Source organism: Typopeltis vanoorti, chromosome 1 (assembly GCF_054136105.1).
Source record: "Typopeltis vanoorti isolate ZY-2024b chromosome 1, IOZ_Tvanoo_1.0, whole genome shotgun sequence".
NCBI lineage: Eukaryota > Metazoa > Arthropoda > Arachnida > Uropygi > Thelyphonidae > Typopeltis > Typopeltis vanoorti.
Genome location: NC_143549.1, coordinates 74,698,953 through 74,723,752, shown reverse-complemented (window position 1 = coordinate 74,723,752; position 24,800 = coordinate 74,698,953). Strand labels below are relative to the sequence as shown.

The following is a 24,800-nucleotide window of genomic DNA, read 5'->3' as shown; positions in this document are numbered from 1 at the left end:
TACCTTCCTCTCACTCATTTATATCGTGGGAAAGATTGTCAAAAGTACTCCGGGATTGCATTGGACCTGTTCCTCACATATGTACAAAAGAAGATATCATAACTGCAGTTACAAACCTCACCCAACAAATTAACTCTGCTATAATGGCAGCCACCTCCTACAATTCTGTCCCCAAGCCTGGTCACCTGCCTGAAGACATTATGAACTTGATCAGAGAAAAAAAAAACAGACCAATAAAAAGATTTTGCAACACTAATACGTCACAAGACTAAATGGGGCACTGAGAGATGTACTCGAAGCTCACAGAAACCAATTATGGGAAGAAAAGGTAGTCTCTATCTCACCTATTGATCACTCTATCTGGGGACTACTGAGAAATATCAGAAACAAAGGCAGATTCTTCCCCCTATACTTTCTGACCAAGGCCTTGTTCACACAGATGTAGAAAAGGCAGAAGCCATAGCAAACAGTTTAGAAGAGAGCAGTGCAAACCTTCATATGAAAACTTAGACTTCGATCACTTGTATAAAATTCACAGACAGGTCAGACACTCATTAAAACTTCCTGATACTGGTGCTGACCCACAACACCTGCTGAAATATATGATATTAAAAATTTAAAGAACAAAAAAAGCTTGGTCCAGATGGCATTACAAATAGGGTGATCAAGCTGCTGGCCCAAAAAGCTATAGTGCATCTGACCATAATAATAAATGCAATCTTAAGGTTTCACTATTTTCCTCCTACCTGGAAACAGGCTGATGTAATCCCAATTCATAAGCCAGGCAAGGAGTTGCAACTGTCTCACAATTATCATCCTATCAGCCTCATCTATAACTTGAGTAAGATTGCAGAGAAGGTCATCCTCTCACGACTTCAAGCCTCAGTAAATGAACTAAACATCCTTCCTAAAGAACAATTTAGTTTTCGGCAACACCATAGAACTACCCAGCAAATCCTTAGATTAGTGGAATATATTACCACCAGCCACAACTGGCATCAATACACTGGAGCTTTTTTTTGATCTATCCAAAGCATTTGACAAAATATGGCACTTTGGATTGCTACATAATCTTATCTCAGCCGGTATCTCACTGAAAATGATACATTTAGTTATTTTAGTTAGATCATATCTATAGAACAGAGCCATGTTGGCCGGAATACTGCAGGGATCCCTACTGGCTCTGTATACATGTCAGACATTCCGCACAACCCAATGTCATCCATCATGGCCCTATATGTGGATGGTACAGCATTATTAACCAGTATTGGATTGCTACATAATCTTATCTCAGATGGTATCTCACTGAAAATGATACATTTAGTTATTTTAGTTAGATCATATCTATAGAACAGAGCCATGTTGGCCGGAATACTGCAGGGATCCCTACTGGCTCTGTATACATGTCAGACATTCCGCGCAACCCAATGTCATCCATCATGGCCCTATACGTGGATGGTACAGCATTATTAACCAGATCTCTCCAGCCACACCTCATTACTAGAAAGCTTCAAGAAAACCTTCTAAAGTTAGAAAAATGGTTCTCCAAATGGAGACTACAAGTGAATCCCCCAAAAAAGCTCTGACATTCTCTTCACAAAAAGATCGATATCTCCGTCTCATTATTCAATACTAAAATTTCCTGGCAGACAGAAATAAAATACCTTGGTGTCATGCTCAACAAAAAATTAACTTTTAACCAACACATCAAGACCGTGTGCAAAGGCATCTAAAGCCATCACCCAGATCTACCCCTTAATTAACAGGAATAGCAAGCTAAACATCAGAATCAAATTGCTTTTATACCAGCTGATGATTCATCCCATAGTCACTTATGCTTCTCCAGCCTGGAGCCATACCTCCAACACTAACATTCTCAAGCTGCAACGTGTACAAAACAAGTGCTTGTGAATGATTCTAAACGCCCCATGGTTCATCAGAAACAATCAACTTCATTGAGATACAAATATTCCCCATCTCTTCTCTTTGCTACAATCTTTAGCAACAAAGTTTTTTCTAAAAACATCCATACACCCCAATGATCTAGTTCAGCAAGCTGTAGCCTACGAGGCAATGGATATATTCAAACATAAAAGACCAAAAGCCATTTTAACTTCCTGTAGCGATACATAATTTCCATGCCCATTCAGGGTGAGCTAACTGCTTATAAAATTTTAATCTCACTGTAGCCCTAATAGATAGTGGGGAATATGAAAAGCATCTTGCTTCACCACCTAAAGCTTAATGTCAATGTCAATATTATTCATCATCCCTGTCATGGGCATCTGCAGAATTTTTTTTTTTTTGGGGGGGGGGGACAAAGCTTTGAGACAAATAATTACATCAATAAATGTTTATTTAATTAAATAAAATAAATAAGTAATAAATAAAATAAATTAATTATTAATAACCTAATTAATAAATTAAAAATAAATAAATAATTTAAAAAAATAAAATAACTCCATATCATAGTTTTTTAAATCCTAAAAATTCTTCCCTTATATTTTTATTTTCGTCGACAAACCTAATGCCAAGTGAAAGCTGCTCTATCCCAGCAATATCTGCAGTTTCATCAGCTAACATTGAAAATCCAGTAGATTTATTTGCAGCAGATACAATGCTTTCTCGCATTTCCATTTCGCAAAGTTCTATTAATTGATGTTCAGTTCTTACAGAAGTCTACCAGCCATTTGCAGGAGCTTCCATCAAATGATCTTTTAAAATTAAGTCTCCCGCTTCGATCCGAAATTGAAATAAATCATGTAAATTTCAGAATCACTCCTTTTCATCCGTAACGGCAAATCATGTGTAGCACAAAATACAATGGCTGATAAAATAAAACCTAATTTAATTCTGTTGGACTCTATAGTTTTTTGTATTGATTTATCAATTTGACAAATTGTAGCTTTTTCTGGATGCTTGTGGATTGTTATAAAATTCTGTGCATCAATAGCAGCTTCTTTGTGCTATTGAGATAACATGTGATTTCTGGCGGGCATGGTTAAAATCTTTATATTTTATAAATGGAGTTTTTATAAATGCACCTTGACAGCCCTGATGTATTTTTGCTACAAACAAAACATAGCTTAGATTTCTCAAAGAGAAGGTTTATTGGGATCATCATGCTAATTTGCCAGCACTGAAAGACAGCATAATGCAGCATGTGCACAACATCAGTCCAGATCAGTTGCATTCTGCCACTGAACACACACTGTGCAAATGATGCAGTTTGTGGCATACTGGGAAGGGCAGCACATTAAACAGTACAGTCCATGAATGCATAATGGAAGTGAATAAAAATGTGTTATTTATGCTTGTGTTGCTTTTCTCCTTACAAACACACAGAAAAATTTACTACATCTATACTCTGTACATTACACAGTAACTCTAGTGGGAATTTCGAACTATCTTTTTATTTTCAGATATTGCTTCTGCATGACATATCACTTGTTTTAAAATAATGCAGTTATGATCTTAACGCATTTTATACTGTGCCACCATGTATCATTGCATGTAGCTCACATTTTCATTGTTGATCTTCTGGTTGTCTCTTCTGTTTGTTTAATTAAAATTCATACTGAAAATGTTCTTATTACTAGAGCAGAAATATGATAAATTAAAACTGTCATGTAAGTTATTCCATTGTTATTATTTATTATTTATTTAGTTATATTGGCTTACATTCCTGTAGTTATATACGAGGGTGGTCTGAAAAATTCTCGGCTTCAACAATACATGGAAACACTATTGGCAAGATTATTTTTCTAAGTTGGTACATCTGTCATAAGCACCCATGTGAAATTGCAAGTCATTCTATCAAGTAGTTTGTTTTATACAGCTGTCTGAAGCAAAAGTGTTGTCTGTATTCCTTGAAATGGATAAAATTGATATCGTTCGGTTATAAAAGTCTTTGTAAAAGAAGGTTTAACGGCAAAAGAAATTTATTCGAAGTTCATTAAATTGATGCAAAATATATGTGTAGGATATATTTTGCATGAAGAATTCAAATAAAAAAGCTTTGCTCAAGATGGGTGCCACGCTTACTCACAGCAGATCAAAAACGCACTTGCATGAAAATCTCTAAACAGTGCGTGGAGCTTTTTAACAAGAACAAAACTGAATGAAACACCCTTATAAATTGATCACTGAATACCTCAACAATGCCTTCTGCAGCAGTTACCATTCTACCACTTTCATCCCTTAACTTCTCTTTCCATGATAATTCTTCCTTTTACTTGCCACATATTTAAAAAAAATCTTTAGAGTTTTTCTTTGCCTGATTTGCCAATTTCTGCTCATACTCTATTTTTGTTTTTCTTACTAATTGAGTCACTCTCCTAGCTTGTTTATATTCTTCATGTGATTGATTACTATTATTCATCTTGTACTTCCTGCGAAGTTCTTTTTCTAGATTTCATGCTTACACTCCACATTCATCCATTTTACACCTACCTTATTCAGCCTTTTGGCCTTTGGGATACATTCGTACATTGATGCTGTTATGCATCTTTGTAGGTTCCCATGCAGCATTTATTTCCTTATCGCTCAATTCCTCATTCCATATTATATTTCCCCAAGTTGTCTCTTCAGCTTCTCATAATCACAAGCCTTATAATTCCACATATATCCTTTCTCGTTGTGGCTAGTCATATGCAGACTTTTGCATATGACTAGCCACAACACAGGGGATTACTTCATGATCACTTTCACCAACTGGAGGAAAATGTGAAACTCCTTTAACAATTATATCATCTGATGAAATGATGATATCTAGAACTCTTGATACTTGCGTGCCTTTCTTTATGTGCTGCCTGAGATTGTTATCTCTCAAGAACTCAAATTCATTTTCCTTATTCCCAAATGCTATCGCTTCATTCTAATCTATACCACCATAATTAAAATCACCCATAATAATTACCCTTCCTTTGTTCACTAATCCATGTTTATATATTTCTTCATCACCATCTTCCACATCCCCAGGCCTATAGCAACATCCAACTAAATATGTCTTCCTCTCAACTTCTGCGTTAGACTCATACACTGCCTGAGAATAACCATTGCTACTATTTCCCCCTCCCCCCCCTTCATGTCTACCTTATGTGGACTTAATTCCCCTGCTATCATCAGCAGCACTCCTTCTTCCTTCCTGCCCTTTCTTATCCTCCCGAAAAATACTGTACCCTTCCATTTCTATTCCCATTACCATATCATCTTCATTCAACCATGTTTCACTTATTCCAATGATTTAGGGATAAATAAACTCAATCACTGAAACCATTTCATCCTCTTTATTTCTGATACTTCTGGCATTTGTAAAAAAAGACAACACTTCATTTTTAGGTGTATATCCAGTCATATCCAAGCCATATATTGGTTGTGATTTCCCCACTACACCTGCCAAATCACCTTTATCATCGCTTACCACATATACCTGCCCAGTCTCCACTTCTCCATCCACATTGCAGTATACTCCATCTTCATACACACATTCACTGCCATTTTCAACATTCACTCTTTCTCTATGCCATGTCTCCCTGTCTGCCCAAGCTTCCCCCCCCCCCATTTCCCTGTTCCTCTTGTATTCCCGTTCCTTCTTCCTCTCTCACACTACTACTGTTTCCACTGCCTAGCACTTCTGTCTCTTCAGTACTACTCTCTTGATTTTCTCTTCCTTCTGATCTCTGGCACGCATCACACACACACACTGTACTTCCACACACTATACTTTCATCTAGCAACACTTTCTCCATCACACTCACTCCAAAGCCATTTAAATGCAACCCAGCATGCCTGCATAATTTCATTCTTCCTCGAACATATGCCATACATCCACAAACTTCACTCCCTTCTCCTCACACAGCTCTGCTAGCATACCATTCATGATTTGGGGTCTCCGTCGCAACTCATCATCATCATACCTGGGTAACACGCTGACAAATTTTTCTACTACACTGTTATCTTTCACTCTTCTCAATAGTCTCCTGATATTCGTTCTCGCATCCTTCTTATGTCCAGTTAGATCATTCATTCCCTACAACCACAACTAATTCGCTTGTTAATTTCTTCCTCATGTCCAATGCCTTAATTCATTCTCCCACCCAGATAGCAGACTTTATGGACTCTGTCAGTAACTAGCCCTCTAATTATGGAGTCTCCATATACTGCTATCCTGGAATCACCTCATCACTTCTTTTACTCTTTTTTCTTTCATTCTGTTTTCTTGCATACTTTCATTAGTTTCCACTAGACGTCTAACTGCACTCAACATGTTCTTCATTTCATTTTTCATTTCCAATAACTGTTTCATTAAATCTTGCATTCCGACAATTTCACTCTCTATCTCGCTATGTTTCATTCGGCTGCACTTTACTTCCTTTTCCTCATTCATACTTTCTCCCCCCCCCCTCTTATCATTAACTTTTGCTTGTACATCTTTGCATTCTTTCACTCCTTCAGTTTCTCCAACTTTCGTTTCACTTCCGTTTTTCGCAACTTCTTCGTAACTTTCGCTTCTACATCTTTGCATTTCTTTACTCCCTCGGTTTCTCCTGTTTTCGTTTCATTTCGGTTTTTCATAACTTTCACTTCTACATCCCTGCATTCTTTCACTCCATCAGTCTCTCTATCTTTCACTGCTTTTCCGTTTCTTTCATGTACACTATCTATCTTTTCGGTCACTTTCACATTCTGTGTATTGTGGTCCAATAGTATATCGCATTTATGACAAATCCATATTTTCTCTCCAACAAATCCATATGTTATTAGATGCTTTGAGTAGATATAATGATTTTATTAAAAATGGACAAAAAAAGAATTAATAGATAAATTTTGCACTTTTTTGTGTACTGGACTGACCGTGTATTTTAATTATTTTTTCAGATGCCATGCAGATATTCAAAGTTCCTTGAATTTATTGTTGATGCACTTATTACAAAAAAATACCCTAATTTGTACTTCAGATTGGAATGCAACACAAATATAATTTTTGTATATTGTACTATACAAAAAAGGAATAAAAACTGGAAGGAAGAATTTTGCACAATTTACAAGGTTTGTTAATAATCAAAATACTTCAGTTGAATTCTCTCTCTGAATATTTAACATTATTATTATTGGCATTGGACCTACCTGAAATCAAAAGACTCGCTGTTGAAGGGCCTCAGCGTTGCACACAAACTTTATCAAATAATGACTTAAACTCATTCAACATTTCAGCACTCCCCACACTTTCAGGTAATCCATTCCATTTAATACAAAGTCCTGTTCCTCATTTCTTTGCTCACATTTGCTTTATACAGTGAATGGTCTCTTGTTCTACCCTTGTCTTCCTCTATTGTATGAAAAATCTCATCCACATTAACTTAACAATCCCTTATCAACTGATATAGCCTTCATATCCATAAATAATGAGTGTTTGAATTTAATTGCATTTTTAAATGAAGGTGAGTGACATGAAAATAGTGGAAGAATGAGTTTGAATAAATATGACATGAAAAAAAAAGCATTGAAAGATGATAAAGTAACTCTAATGAAAGAATTAGTATGCTTATATAGAATTTAACACAGGGAAAAGATGAGCTTGAGAAACTGAAGAAATAGCTGGTGAATAGGTGCTATGCAGAAGAAAGATTCAAAGGAAGAAAGGAGAGTATGAAAGAATTGTTATCCCAAAAACTCCCATGGTGTGAAAGACTTATTGTGGGATGTCCTGTTGCGATACACACAAGCTTATCATACCATACTGTAAATACATTCAGATTCTCTGCAAAACCATATTCTCAGGCAATGCATTCCAATTATTCACTACTCTTTCCATGCAAAAAAAATGCTTTTCCCACCCTTGCTCACAACCTCCTTATACAGCTTCCAGAGATGATCTCTTGTTCCCCCTTCCGGTCTCCCATTTCATTTAAAACCTCCTCGATGTTAATCCTATAACAACCCCCTTTCTAACTTGTACATCTCTATCACCATTCTTCTTCCTATTCACTACACTGCTGTAAATTTCATCTTCTTAACTTTCTTCATGATCAACATTCCAGAGATTAGAAACTACCTTAGTCAATTGCCTCTGGACACTTTCTAATATCTCTTCATCCTTTTGAAAACCAGGTGCTTAAATTTGTGCCCAGTAATACATATCTGGCTTAATCAAGGCCTTATACAATGGAACCAGAATCTCCTTACTTCTACAAGTCAGTGTCCTCTGCATAATTGCTAGAATTCATTGTTGACCTCACAATTTTGGTAGTGTGTCCTCTAAATTTTGGATCCTTATCCACCATCACTCCAAGATCTATCTCCTCCACCTCCAACAATATATCCCCACCAGGTGTAAATTCTACATCCCATCTTTGTTTTCAAATTTTAAAATCTTACATTTTTGCAACATTGAACTTGCATTCTCACTCCTGTGCTCATTTGTTCATTCTATTCAAGTTCTATTGTAAGAACACAACATCATCTGCTTTCTAACAATTAAGTATCCCCATTCAAATCTTCACAATATCATTAGCATCTATCAATTAAACAGCAGTGGTCCCCAAAACAGACCCTTTAGATACACTACTACTGACTTTCCTCTTCCAGGATGTTGCTCATCCATATACAACTTGATTATAGCCAGTCTCCAATTCAATGCACTAAACTAATATTCAACCCCATCCACTCTAGTTTGACTATCAACTTATCATGTGGTAATCTATCGAAGCCTTGTAAAATCTAATTATGTAATGTACATTATCTAATTATGCAATTAATAATATAGTTATCACTTTATTGTAATAAGTTAAGTAGATTACTAAAGCATGACCTCCCTTTAGCAAATCCATGTTGTCCATCAAACACATTACTACTGTTGTCAACAGTATAAAATCTTACATTTAAAAGTCAAGTGATGTGAGAGGGAAGGGAATATTCAGTTTTGTATATTTGAGGAGAATATAAATTGTGTTTTCCTAGTGTAAAGATTAAAGATGATGATGATGTTATAAGGCAAGAAAGAAAGTGAAAGAGTTGATACTAATTTGCAGAGTCTAGTGGAGAGAAGGAAGAGGGGGGATATGATAGAGACCTACAAGTTAGTAAGGGGTTGTTATAAGATCAATGGTGGAGAAGTTCTACAGAGAATAGTTGGAGATCAGGGGAGAACCAGAGGTCATCCCTGGAAACTGTATAATGAGGGTGTGAGTAGGGGAGTGAGAGGCAGGTTTTTTCGTGCAGAGTTGTGAATGATTGGAATGCCTTGCCTGAGAGTGTGGTGTCTGCAAGGAGTTTGAATGTGTTTAAGACATGGTATGATGAGATGTGTACGAGATAAAAGGACCTCCTAGATGAGTCTTTGACTCCATGAGGTCTTGTTTAATAATAATAATAATACAGTGAAACTCTGCTTTATTCAAATAGTTTGGGAAATGGCATCTTTGGATAGTAAAGTTTTCTGCATAATAGATTCCCCTAGAAAAATACCCACAATATATGGGACCATTGTGTGTGTGTGTGTGTGTGTGTGTGTGTGTGTGTGTGTGTGTGTGTGTGTGTGTGTGTGTGTGTGTGTGTGTGTGTGTGTGTGTGTGTGTGTGTGTGTGTGTGTGTGTGTGTGTGTGTGTGTGTGTGTGTGTGTGTGTGTGTGTGTGTGCGTGCGTGCGTGCGTGCGTGCGTGTGAAATGTGGATTTCATCATCACAATATTAGGGCTCTTGGTTGCATCCAAATTGCATAAAAACTACTATAATGCATACATAACAATGAAATTATTGATGAAAAAGCAAAAATAATATTAAGACTAGTATATAATTATAAGCAAGCTTTTATTCTAAATACCACTAAGAACATTAAGACATCAAAGCTATACTTTTTTTTTTTTGGAATATGAAATATTAGTTTCTTAAAATTAACTCTTTCACTTTCTTTCTTTCTTGCCTTATAACATCATCAACACTCACAACATCATGAAATATGCAAATTCAATGGAAACTGAGACTCGCTTTCATCTTCTTGCATTTGGTAAAGTAACAGTAAACCAAAGTATGTACTATGAAATGGAAAGTTTCCCTTCGCAGTGAACTGAGCTCACTTATCACTGGCATCCCACTGTATTTGTCGACTTCATTTATTTTTGCAAATTAAATGCAGTTTAAATTGTGCAGTTGATGAAAGTTTATAAAAAGAATAAATATATTTCTTAATGAAATATGAGAAAATAGTACTTTCTTTTGTATTCATAATAATACATATTTGTTGATGTTGCTTTTAATATTTTAGGAAATAAAAATGTATACTAGAATAATACTAGAATATATATAGGCTGTTTAATAAGTAATAAGACTATATTTATACAGAAAACAGATTACCTTTAATCGTCATCATTTACATGGTCTTTTTCGAAGTAACTACCGTGAGATGCGATGCATTTGTCCCAACGTTGCATCCACTTCTTAACACATGTAAAAGTCCGTTTTTTGAGAGTTCTTTCAAAACTGCCTCCGCAGCTTTTACACATGCTTTATTGCTTTTGAAATGGCGGCCTCTTTGAGCTGAGGAAATAGCAAGAAATTGCACGGTGCGAGATCAGGACTGTATGGAGGGTGTGGTAGGTTATCTGTGTTGTTCTTCTGCAAAACATCCGCTACACAACTAGCAATATGTGGCCTTGCATTATAGTGGTGCAATAAGAAGCCATTCTTCAGCAATGGATGCTTCCTTTTGACGTGCTTGATGATAATCGCTGCTGTGTTGATCATTGTCTCTGTGATTGACGTTGAAGGTCTTCCCTCACATTCAAGATCTTCTACATTTTGCCTTCCTTCCTTTAAAGTTTTATGCCAGCGAAAAACGCTTGCCTTCGACATTGCTTCATCGTGGAAAGCTTTGCGTATCATGTTAAAACTTGTATTTCGAAGACTGGTCGCGCCTTGTAGGCATGCTGAAACAAGCTTGTGTTTAGTCACGTGACACTCTGGCACATCAGCCCGTATATGCCATCTATCAACCTCTTTTGTTAATACAGACAGCAACATTTCTTTATTCCACAGAAATTAATATTGTGATGAGTGGTTTTGCCACAGTAAAATTAGTCTTATTACTTATTGAACAGCCCATGTACTAGAATTATTCTAGTATATGTTGTCATTTCCTGAAAAATTAAAGGCTATGTAAAACCAACGTATAAGCTTATCTACAAGAATTCACTAAGCATTCTGTATTAATTTTTAAAAAGCTGTTGTTTTACATTCCAAACAAACATACAGTTTAGGTACATTGTTTGATTGTTTTTTCTCACCAGTCATCATTTCAATTTTTCTGTATGCATTATTTGTTTTTATTAATGGCACCATATTTACTAACATGAGACGGACATTAAAAACTGCAAAACAATCAAATGCTACATATCATTGTAATCATAATATTAAATCACAATATTAAAAATTGTAATATTAAACTCCCCAATAAATTATATTGTTTAATCCTTTAATCAATTGTAAGCAAACATTACAATTGAAGTATTTTCATAACTAGGCTACTTGTATAAGGTTGACAACTTCACATCGATTGTCTTAGCATCCTGTGATGCAAAACACACTTCCTTTCAGACATGTATAATTCTCTGCATTATGGGAAGACTACCACCCAGACTAGTTTAGACCTTTATTAAGATCTCATCTCTGGGAGACAGATGTAGAATGAATTGTGTATTATTCACAATAAGAGTGGGGAGTGTAGAAGGATTAAACGATTGTGAAGGTTTCAGAGATGATTTGATTGGGAGGATGAATGATGAGCAAGAGTGGCTAACTTCCAGAGAGAGTTAAATGAGCTGAAAGAGGAGGTGGAATGTTTTGGGAATGAGATGAGATGAGAAGTATGAAACAGGAGATTAGGCAAATGGAAGAGATGAATTCCAGGTGAATCAGAGTAGGAGTGAGAGAGAGAGAGAGAGAGAGAGAGAGTTATGGGAATGATAGAAGAGGAGAGAATAGAAACAATAGAAGAGAGGGAATGAGAGAGAGAGAGAGAGAGAGTTATAGGAATGATAGAAGAGGATAGAATGGAAACAGTCGGAGAGAGGGAATGAGAAGAATGCGAGGGAGTGCTGGAATCAGGGATAGAGTGATGCCAGAACAACAGGTAAGTAGGGGGAACACAGAGAGAAGGGGGGGTTAGAGGATTGAGGGAGAGAGAGAGAGTGAGGGATGCAGGTGAGCAATCAAGGAACAGAGTGGTAAGAGGTGTTATGAAGTATGGAGACTCGATGACCCATGGTGTGCAAGATAGGATGCCAGAAGAGTGTTTGCCTGCAGGAACTATAGAAAGTGTCACTATTTAAGCAGGGTGAAATGGTGGACGAGATGATTGTGATGGTGGACATGAATGACTTGAGAGGCAGTGTAAATCAGGTGGCGAGAGATCTGGGATTCATGCTTGAGGTTGTGCAAAAGAAAACACAGAGAGGAAAGATATTTGGTGTTACCTAGGTATGATAATGACGGGCTGAGCAGAAGAGCAGTAATAATGAATAGCATAATAGTCAGAAGAGAGGATTGGAATGTGTGGATGCTTGGTGGGCATTTGAGAACAGAAAGGAACTGTATGCGAGACACTGTTTGCATTTGAATGAGGAAGGATGCAGGTATCTGGAGAGATTGCTGTTTTCTGAATGAGTCGGTGTGTCAATGTAGGGAAATTAGAATTCCCAGGGTGGATGGTAGCAGGTGCCTCTTGTGGGAATGAGTGCTTGGGGAAGGGGATAACATCAGGTACACTGAGTCTAATGGAGTCTGAAGGGGATAATGATAGTGTAGAAGCAGTGACATTTTTATGCTTTTTACCAGCGTTTCTCAACCTTTCTAAGCCCAAGGACCAGTAAAATGCCTAAAACAATTCTACGGACCACTAAGTTATGTAATTTTTTTTTTTAAATGTATGTGGAGATTACCAACATTTGTACATACAACATGTACATATACATATTACATTTACATATACATTTTACATACATATAAACATTTACAAATACATATGGAAACATAATTAAGTTGGAAATAAACAATTAAAACTGTATCATCACTGAACAAAGTTTTAATTTTTATTAAACAAATAAAAGTATCAGTTTTTGATTTGCTGTGGGACAAATGAATGGGGATGTCATGAGATTTTACGTCACCTGCCATATCATTACATCTGCGACCTACAGTGTCATTGAAAGAGGAGTCAAATCAACATCTTTTAGTAACTTGTTCCTTAACATAGTTTTTATCACAACTTTTATAGCTGGAAGTAGTAACCTATGGCAGAAACTACATCTTTCCCATGATTTAATGTCACTAAGCATCATTGAAATTGGCTTTTTGCTTATTTTTCACATTAATTGCGATACAACAAGTGTATCGCAATTAACGTTAGCATAACCTGTTTAGCATCACTTGTCATCATTTGCTCTTCTTTTCAAGGTCCTAGTTCTAAGCCACTTTTTCATTATTAAAAAACGTTTCCAAAAAATATATAAATACTGGGATTAATTCCCAACATACTTTGTCCAAGTATCACTTAGCACTTCACTTCTGAAAGTATACTGAGCCTTGGTTGAAGGACGAAAACCTTCAATAATAAAAATCAATAAACAACAAGCAATTGGTTGAAATGTGAATAACGCATGCTCACTTCAAATCTGACAAAGCAGCAGCAAGGGAAGGTGGAAGCAATAAAACTATACTGTGGTTCACTTCATCCCTGTTATTATTCATCATTCTGCCGCTACAAATTATTGTACTGCCAGAATGACGAGTAATAAAAGAGGGGTGAAGTGAACAACAATATAGTTTTATTGCTTCCACCTTTGAACATTCTGATGGTATTTGTTGTTTTTTTAAGTCTCCATTTGATTTCAATAATTTTTACTTACTTATTCAATTTTAATTTGTTTGGATAATTAAAAAATATATTTATTTAATTAATTTATTTAAGTCTGCCTGCAGACCACAGGTTGAGAAACACTACTTTATACTAATATTATTATTATTATTATTATTATTATTATTATTAAACAAGACCTCATGGAGTCAAAGACTCATCTAGGAGGTCCTTTTATCTCACACACATCTCATCATACCGGGTCTTAAACACATTCAAACTCCCTGCAGACACCACACTCTCAGGCAAGGCATTCCAATCATTCACAACTCTGCACGAAAAAAACCTGCCTCTCACTCCCCTACTCACACCCTCTTTATACAGTTTCCAGGGATGACCTCTGGTTCTCCCCTGATCTCCCACTATTCGCTGTAGAACTTCTCCACCATTGATCCTATAGCAACCCCTTACCAACTTGTAGGTCTCTATCATATCTCCCCTCTTCCTTCTCTCCACTAGTCTCTGCAAATTACATCTTTTCAATCTTTCCTCATACTCGACATTCCAGAGGTCAGAAACTACCTTAGTCAGTCGCCTTTGGACCCTTTCCAACATCTCTTCATCCTTCTGAAAACCAGGTGACCAAATCTGGGCACAATAGTCCATGTGTGGCCTAATCAAAGCCTTATACAATGGAACAAGAATCTCCCTACTTCTACATGTCAGTGTCCTCCTCATCATTCCCAGAAGTCTTTGTGTTGTCTTCACAATTTTGGCGATGTGACCCCTAAATTTTAGATCCTTATCCACTATCACTCCCAGATCTCTTATTTCCTCTACTTCCAACAATATATTTTCACCAAGCATAAATTCTGCATCCCATCTTTGTTTTCCAAATTTTAAAACCTTACATTTTGCAACATTGAACTCACATCCCCATTTGCTTGCCCAATCACTCAATTTATTCAAGTCTTCTTGCAAGGCCACAACATCTTCACTACTCTTTATGGTTCGTCCCAACTTTGCATCATCTGCAAACAACTGAATATCTCCATCCAAATCTTCGCCAATATCATTAATATACAAGTTAAATAGTAATGGCCCTAAAACAGATCCCTGAGGCACTCCACTAGTGACTTTCCTTTTCCTGGATATTGCATCCCCATACACAACTTGTTGATACCTATCAGATAGCCAGTCTCCAATCCAATGCACTAATCTAATATCCAACCCCATCTGCTCTAGTTTGACTGTCAACTTATCATGAGGCACTCTATCAAAAGCTTTTGCGAAATCCAAGTATATTACTGTGTATCCTTCTCCTCTGTCCAAGGAAGCAGTCACTTTATTGTAATAAGTAAGTAGATTACTAAAACACGACCTCCCTTTAGCAAATCCATGCTGTCCATCAAAGATTATACCATTGTTGTCAACCCAACTCTGGATCCTAGTTCTCACAAGCTTCTCCAACAACTTAACCACAACACCTGACACACAGATAGGCCTATAGTTTGATGCTTGAGTTCGATCACCTCCTTTATGAAGTGGCACAATCTTGCCCTCCTTCCACTCTTTAGGGACTTGACCAAGTGCAAGACTCGTATTAAAAAAATATGTCAAGGCAGGTGTCAACTCTCTGGCACATTCCTTCAGAATACGCGGTGATATATTATCAAGTCCCACAGCCTTATTTACATCTAGTTTACTCAACTCCCCAAATGTTTACTGTTTACTCAACTCCCCTAATGCCAGGAGTATCTGGAATAAAGGAAATGAATTGGTTTGTGCTGATAGCATCAGTCTGGCCAAAGATTATTGGGATCTCTGAGACGTGGTTAATGGAAGATGATATAATAACAGGAATAGAAGTAGCAGGGTATAGCATTTTTCGGCAAGATATGAATGAAGGGAAAATGCAGTGGTGGAGTACTGCTTATGATAAGTGATGACTTATGTCCTCTAAGAATGGAGGCTTTGGAAGGCAGTGACACTAATAGTTTTGAAAGCATATGGTGTGATATATTATATGAAATGAATGATTCTCATAGGAGATTTTAACTATGCAGTATAAATTGGGAAGAGGAAAATGCATGTAGTAATAATGTGAATGGGATTTCTAGAATTCTTGAGGGACAAATGTCTTAGGCAACATGTAACAGAAAGAACATAAGGTTCAAGAGTTTTGGATTTGGTCATAGCATCAGAAGAGCTGATTATAACTAAGATGGCATCTCTCTCTCCCCAGTTGGATAGTGTGGCCATGTGGTTTTTGACTTGGAAGATGAATAGACATGCAGATGTATCAAAGAAAAGGGAACATATGTGGAATTATAAGTCAGGTGATTCTTAGATATCAACTTGGTGCAGTTCCATGGAGGGTGGAATTGGAAGGCCAGGATATCATTATTGCTTGAGAAATTATTATTATTATTATTTGTGAAGGAATATTTGTTAGCAACAATAGTAAGCTTGTAGTAATAATATTTTGGTTTACAGATCAAGTGTTGATCAATTTTATTAACTCAAACCAACTAGTTTCGCCAAACTTTAGCTGTTGCCGTCTTCAGGGCACTTACATATAGGCTGAAACAATCTAACAATTATGTGTAACTATAAAACTGACAAGAATAACTGTAAAAAAACTGACTAGAATAATTACAAATAAAATAGTATTGAACGTGCATGAAACACGTATCGTGTGTACAAGATTTGTTAGCTGTTGCTAAGGAACTTTCTGTAGTTCCTTATATATATTTTTTATAGTTACACATAATTGTGAGATTATTTCAGCCTATATGTAAGTGCCCTGAAGACTCCAACAGTTAAAGTTTGGCAAAACTAGTTGGTTAAGTTAATAAAATTGATCAACACTTGATCTGTAAACCAAAATATTATTACTAATTCTTAGAGTGAAGAAGGGGGCACAATTTTGTGTAAAGTGGATGACAAACAATATCAAACAGGAACTGCAGGTGAAAAAGAGATTATGGAAGAGATATAAGTCTAGGGGTTAAGAGCAGATGCCTGAAGAATATAAGACTCAAGCCAGGAGAGTGACTAGTTTGGTGAGGAAGGCGAAACTGGAGTATGAGAAGGGATTGGCACTAAGATCCAAAGAAAATCCTAGAGATTTTTTAGCTGTGTGGCCAGTAGGAGGAGAAATGATTGTGGAAGAATGACATTGTCATTCTTCCACAATCATTGGACCAATGCAGAGGACATAGTGGAATTGTTCAATGAACACTTTATTGGAGTATTTATTCCTGGAGGAGTAAATTTTAATAATAAAGGGGTAGGGCAGGAGGTTTTTAGGTGCAGGAGGAGAGTGTGTTCCGAATACTGAGTACTTTGGATGTCAGTAAAGCTGTGAGGTTGGATGGAATTTCAGCATGGGTTTTGAGAGAATGTGCTAAAGAACTGACAGCTCCATTGACCTGGCTTTTCATTGAAAGTATGGCTACAGGAAAGGTACCCAAAGAATGGAAGGAAGGTAAGATAGTTCCATTTCATAAAGGTAGTACCAGACTGTAAGTGTCTAATTATGTGCCAGTTTCTTTTTCATCCGTAGTTGTTAATTTCTTGGAGAAATTTTTGATGGACCATATTCAGCATTGGGTAGTTAGTGGTAGGGTTTTTATCTGTGAGAATGATCATGATTTCTGAAGGAGTGCTCTTGCTTTAGTAATATGATTATCTTTTATAATAAAGTGACAAGAGTAGTTGATGAGGGAAAGGCATTTACTGCCATTTTTTTGGATTTTGCAAAGGCATTTGATAGGGTACCACATGATAAGCGGATACGTAAGTTGCAGCACATGGGTTTAGATGGCTTGTTAGTCATGTGGATTCAGGATTGGCTGTCTATTAGGTATCAGAGACTTGTGTATGGTGCAATATCATGGAGGAAGAAGGTTACAGGTGAGGGTTCCACATGGCTCAGTACTGAGACCTGTATTGTTTAACCTTTATATCAATGAGATTGTCAGCAGATTGCAAGGAGATATTCAGTTGTTTGTAGATGATGTGAAACTGGGAAGGGTTTTTAGTAATAGTGCAGATGTGGCAGGTTGCAAGAGGATTTGAATAAACTAGACAGATTGGAAAATGAATGTTGTTGTCGGTTTAATGCAGCAAAATGTAAAGTCTTGATGTTTGGGATACATTGATGGGAGGCTGCATACTCGATTGGAGCAGCTGTACTGGAGGAAGTAGGGGAAATAAGAGATCTGGGGGGTGGTGATTGATACAAAACTAAAATTCAGGGAACACATTGCAAAGGTGGTGAAGGTAACCAAGAGGATTGTTCCAATACTGAGAAGGACGCTGACCTGCAGAACTAAAAGAGTTATCATTCCATTGTATAAGACCCTGATCAGGCCACACTTGGACTATTGTTCTCAAATTTTGTTCCCACGATTTGAAGGGAATAAGTTGACTGTGGAAAGGATACAGAGGTAAATAACAAAGACGGTTTCAGGACTGTACAATGTTAGTTATGAGGATCAGCTGAGGAAATGGGGACTGCAGAGTTTGATAGATAGAAATAGGAGAGGTGATATGATTGAGACTTTTAAACTGTTGAGAGGTAATTACAGGGTTGACACTGGGAAGTTCTTTCACTTGGTGGAACAGAAGGAAGGAGCGATGACATGGGACCATTCCTGGAGGTTACAAAAGGAAGCTGTGAGCAAGAGGGTGAGGAGTGGTTTCTTTGCTTTGAGGGTGGTTGAACTATGGAAGCATTGCCTGATAGAGTGGTGAGAGCAAGACCAGTCAAGGAGTGGTATGATATACTTTGTGTTTCCTAGGAAGGCCCTCCCACAATGAGTCTTTTGACTCCATGGAGGCCTGAATAACATTTTTTTTTTTTTTTTTTTTATAAATAATTATGACTTTATTATTATTTACATATAATATTTACAATTCGTACTTTCAAGCTAATCTGCATACAGGTATTTACACATACTGCTAACAATGTTTTTTAAATAATAATTTTTTTTTTTGTATACAAGTACATTCTGTATATTTCATGCACATTTATATTACATGTGCATAGGCATTATATATAATTTTTTTAACATTTTATTATTTCTCTGATTTCTCTTTATTTTAAGTAAACAATTCCAGTCTCTATTTTTTACAAGGTTGTCGATAATGCTTAATAATAATATATTTTTTATATTTTTTTATTATGTCTCAGATAAATTACTTACGTGCATATAATAAAAATAATATTTTTATGTATTATTATTATTATTATCCCGCGATGAGTCTGACTCCATGGAGTCAGACTCATCGCGGGAGACCCAAACTAGCAAAACAAGATCTGTCATATCTCTTCTTGAATTCATTTACGGATGAAGAACTCGCAACTAAGTCAGTCAATGAATTCCACTCATTCACCACCCTCCAGGCAAAAAACCTTGTTCTCACACCCTTGTTAACCACACTCTTCTTTAATTTCCAGGGATGACCTCTTGTTCTTTCATCACTATCACACAGCTGAAACATTTCCCCTACATCAATCCTATAAAAACCTTTCAATAATTTAAATGTTTCTATCATATCCCCTCTTCTCTGCCTATCAACTAACCTCTGCAATCCACAAGCTCTTAATCTATAAATGTAGGGAGCATTTTTTTACATCACTCACCAACTTAGTCACTCTTTTCTGAACCCACTCCACAGCCTCATCTCCAAGGAATCCAGGTGACCAGACTTGAGCACAGTAATCCAAATGTGGAAGTATCAACGCTTTATAATAAAGGGGAATAATAACCTCTTTATCTCTGGATGTCAGTGTGTTCCTCAACAACCAAGTAATTCTATGTGCAATCTTGGACACCTTAGCAATGTCTTTCCCTGAATTTCATCTCCCTATCTACCAACACCCCTAAGTCTCTAGCTTCATCAATCTCTTGGAGTACTGTTCCATCAGTGTAGTACACAGCTGGTAATCTTTTAATCCCAAAATTCATAACTTTACACTTTTCCACATTGAACTGACATCCATTACCTTTTGCCCATTCTACCAGCTTATTTAAATCATCCTGGAAACTTTCAACATCAGCTTGATTTTTCATTGCGCTACCCAACTTTGCATCATCAGCAAACAACTGAATATCTCCCTTTAAGCCATTTCCTATATCATTTATATACAAATTAAACAACAATGGCCCAATCACAGAGCCCTGAGGCACACCACTGGTCACCTGCCTCATCCTGGACTCGGCTCCTCCATACACCACCTTCTGGTATCTCTCCCTGAGCCATTCTCCTAATCCATATCACCAATTTAGTATTCATTCCCATCTGCTCCAATTTGCATACTATGACATGCACACTGTACAAAATTTATCTCCTACTTTGTACAGTGTGCATGTCATAGTACAATAACAAGTAATAATGATTTTAGTAATTGTTTACAATCAATTAGAGTTAAGTTACACAGGATAGATTACATGATCATCTATCTAGCTATATAATGTTTTTTTTTTTCAGTACAGAATGCTAGGAAAATATCTTATTTAAATTGCATAAATAATGATATTAACAATGTTTTGCATCTTTTTTCATATATTATTATTTATTATATTACGATTCACTTGTTATTAAATCGATTATAATAGTTACTTGTTTCTTTGGGAGGCATTTTTAATATCTTTCTCGAAGCTTTGCAGTGCTTATCTGAGGAAGATAATAGATGGCTGTGGTTTTGTGGTTTTGTTTCTATACCCGTCGCAAGCCAGGTGTTGATTTTACTGTTTGTAGGTGCGTGCTTTGAAGTCTACTACTGTTGTGCACGGTTTAACTTTTTTTGGAAGTGGAGTTGGATTTTTATATGGTGTGTTTGTGTCCTTGTAATGGTGTTTTTTTTGAGAGGGGATTTGTTATAGGTTTTGTGTGTGTGAGAGAGAGAAAGAAAGAGGAATTTCTATACTTTTCATTCTTGCTATAATATTTATATAGTGCCTGTTTCAGCTCTATAGGTCCCTAGGTTTCTGTTGTTAAAAGGCAGTTTGTTTATCATGTCAGGTATGTAGAAGTTTCGGGTGGCTTTGCCATAGTGATTGTTCTACTTATATACTTAACCATGTGGAAAGGCTTATGTGCTCGTCGCACATGTCGATTAGATTTTTTATGGTATAGATATGAACATAGATTGATAGGAAAATAACTATTTTTTAACTTTAATTTCGCTGATATTATATTCAGATAACTGATATTTATATTTATTTATATTATATTCAGATAACTGATATTTCGCTGGTATTATATTCAGCATCTTCAGAGCATACAAACAAAGTTTGTTACAGTTACGAGACAACTGCAATCTGGTGTAATAGTGGGACTAGTATGAGTAATTGTAGCATACAACACAAAGACTAAAGTCTTAATTAAGTGCCATCTAAGTTAAAAAAAAAAAAAAAAAAAGATTAATTTGGTCTTAGGATGACTGTCTCCCAAATCTTTGGTAGATTTATACAGCCATAACTTCACTGTATAACCTCCACAAGTATGGCTGTATGAATCTACCAAAGATTTGGGTGACAGTCATCCTAAGACGACCAAATTAATCTTTTTTTTTTTTTAAACTTAGATGGTGCATAATTAGAACTTTAGTCTTTGTGTTGCACACTACAATTATTCATATAGTCCCACTGTTACACCAGATTGCGGTTGTCTTGCAACTGTAACAAACATTGTTTGTATGCTCTGAAGATGCTGGATATAATACAAGTGAAATATCGGCATTAAAGTTAATAAATAGTTATTTTCTTATCAATCTGTGTTCACATCTATACCGTTAAAAAAAAATCCAATCAACATTGTACATATGTTTTCCGTAGTTTGTTGACTGTGGTCTTGTTATCTGATATGTTGTTCTGGTTACTCTATAGGTTGGACTGAAGTAATGTTTTAACATGACTGTAGTGGTGTGTGTTTGACCCTAAATATTTTGTGTTCAGTCCGTAGCTGCCTGCATAAGTGTGAGTTGTTCCCAGAATATCCGTTTTACCATTTTATTTTGCAATCATTGTAACATATAAAGTTTGTAGTCTGTGCAGAATGCATATGATGATTGCATATCTTAAAATTTTTCACATAATGCTTTATAGATAAGTATTTTTGTGTGTCTGTGCAATGTCTTTTAATCGATATAATTTGCTTGCTATTATTCTGAGTTTGTTGTGTAGGTAGTTTATATGGCTATTCGATCTTTGATCAGCATCGAAGTGAAGTCAGAGATAGTGTGTTGTTTTTACCTGTGTGATGGTTGTGGTTTTAGGTTCAGAGCTTTGTAGGAGGATGGATGTCGGATAGTGAGCTATTTAGTTTCTATGGATGGGGTTTTGGGGGTTTTTGAATATCATTAGCTTTGTTTTTCCAGGGTTTATTTATATGTCATTTTCAGTTAACCAGTTAGTGATTTGATTGATGTTGTGTTGCATATTTGTGTAAGCGATATTTGCGTTGTTGTGAATGGACACTATGGCCGTGTCATCTGCATATTGGAAGATTTTACTTTTTATGGGAAGACAGCTTATGTTGTGAATGTATATGTTAAATAGAATGGGAGATAGAACAGCTCCTTGTGGTACTCCACAGGCTACTGGTACTTCTTTGCTGTACACTGATCTTGTGATGTTTTCCATGTATGCTTTAAACCACTGGAGTAGATGACCTCCGAATCTGATATGTGTTAGTTTCGTTAACAAGGTTTTGTGTGTTAGTGTATCAAATGTTTTTGTTATGTCAATGAAAACAACTAATGCTATTCTGTTTTTATCCAATGCAGCATTTATTAGGTCTGTGAAATCTTCCAGGAGTGTTGCTGTTCCTTTATTTTTTTGAAAGCCGTTTTGGGGATGATTTGGAATTTTTCAATGTATGTGGAGAGTTTGCAATGCACGATGTGTTCCATGATTTGGTTGATTACAGATAATGTGGTGATGGGTCTGTAATTACTTATAATGTTTATTTTTCCATGTTTATGTATGGGTGTGATTAATGCCATCTTTAGTGTTTCAGGTATGTGCCCGGTTTCAAAGATTTTATATAACATTAGTATAACTGGACATAGGTTGGTTGAGTGTTTCTTGATGTCTTTTGGTCTGATTCTGTCTATCCCTGGTCCTTTGTTAGGGTTAATTTGTTGAATTGCGAGTGATAGTTTTTTTTTTTTTTTTTTGTTATTGTGGGGAACCACATCGATTGGGTTGCTCGTGGACTTAATGGAAAATGTTTCTTTGTGTGAGGAGAGATTGTTTCCTGTAGTTTTGGATTGTTGATTACAATGGCTCCTTTGCAAAAGAAACTATTACAGAAATAAATTAACAGCTTAGAATGGCATGCTGATTAAAGTTGTTTGCCAACTATTTGAGGGATTTGGGGTCGCAAGCAAAGCTGTGTTTTATTGTTTCTGAGGCAGTGGTTCTGTGTGTGTGTGTTGTCCATCATTTCATTAATCAGGTGCCAGGTTTCCTTTATATCATTCTGAGCTGTTGTTAATTTGTTTCTGTAATAGTTTCTTTTTGCCATTCTAATCTGTGTTGTTAAGAAATTCCATTTTCTTTTGTCGGTATTGTTAGGCGACTTCTTAAGTTTTTTCCATAGGACATCTTTTCTTTGTATGTCTATTAATATGTTGTCTGTTATCCATGGATTCTGTTTAGTTTGGGAGCGTATTTTAATTTTTGTTAATGCTTTGTTATATATTTTATTAAATGCAAGTTTAAGATTATTATATATAACATCAGCAGAGACTAAAGTTGCTATCTGCATCCAGTCTGTTTTTCTGATTTCATTATTTATTTACTATTGTTTTGTTTAGGATGCTATTTATACTGTATTGTAGTCTCAGTGAGTTTTAAGGGTTCTTGTTTAGGTAACTGAAATGCTCTGAAATAATGGTCTGCCAGTTTGCAAGTTATGATGGCTGCTGTGTAGCTATTTGGGAGGGGGGGGTATATTTATATGGTCAATACTGGAAGAAGTGGTTGTATTTCTGACTATTTCTTCTCGTGTGTGCGACTGTGTAGATGGGGTTATGTTATATGCTAATAAGAGGTCTAGGTATTGTTCAGCATTGTTATTTATGTTCCTAATGTTTATATTCATGTCACCTATCAAGTATTCTAAGGCACCTTCTTCCATGACTGAAAGCCATCTGTTTAATTCATCTAGAAATTTTGTAGTGCTTAAGTTGGGTGATCTGTATATTGCACTTAATATCAAGGAGTTTTCTTGTTTGATGTTTTTAATTTCGATGCATATGTTTTCTGCAACTTCTAATTTATAGTTTATTTCTATTATGTCTAGTATATGCTTAATAAATAATATTATGCTGCTGCCTCATTTAGTTTGCCTGCAATGTTTGTGTTGTTGGAAGTTTGGCATTTGGTAGATGGTTGCCTTTTTGTTTATTGTAAATACTTCAGGGAGATAGGATTGCAGGGAGATATTCAGTTATTTGCCAATGATGTGCGATTTGAAAGGATTATTAGTAATAGTGTCAATACAGTAGTACTTCAGGAGAATTTAAATAAAAGCTGGACAGATACTCAAATGAATGAGTTGCCAGTTTAATGCAATTACACTTGGTCGTCGACTTACGACCAACTTCCATTCTAGCTGACGGGTTGCAAGTCGATCTGGTCATATGTCAGCCATATATTTATTAACAGTATTCTTTAACCTTTCTAATCTTTATATTTTATTTTTATAATCTTTTAAATTTATAATTATATATATTGTCCATAATGTGAAAAATAATATATACATACTGTACTGTAAACACAAAAATACAATCTAAAATTAATGTAAAAATTAATACAAATGAAATTTACAAAATCAATTTTTAATCTTTGCTTGTGCTGGGTTGTGGATCGTCAGGGGTCATGTTCTTGGGTTGAGGTAGGAGATGTTCTCTTGATGAGGAACATGCTGAGC

At 36.1% G+C, this 24,800-nt stretch overlaps 1 protein-coding gene across 1 annotated transcript in view; it reads left to right on the top strand.

Moving 5' to 3' along the window:
• Nucleotides 1-24,800, top strand: part of LOC150110095 (uncharacterized) — a 279,334-nt gene that overhangs the window by 64,966 nt on the left and 189,568 nt on the right. Inside the window, exon 2 of the mRNA XM_090391369.1 lies at nt 6,880-7,050. Within this exon, the coding sequence (XP_090247495.1) occupies nt 6,880-7,050 (171 nt within the window). The remainder of the gene's footprint in view (nt 1-6,879; nt 7,051-24,800) is intronic.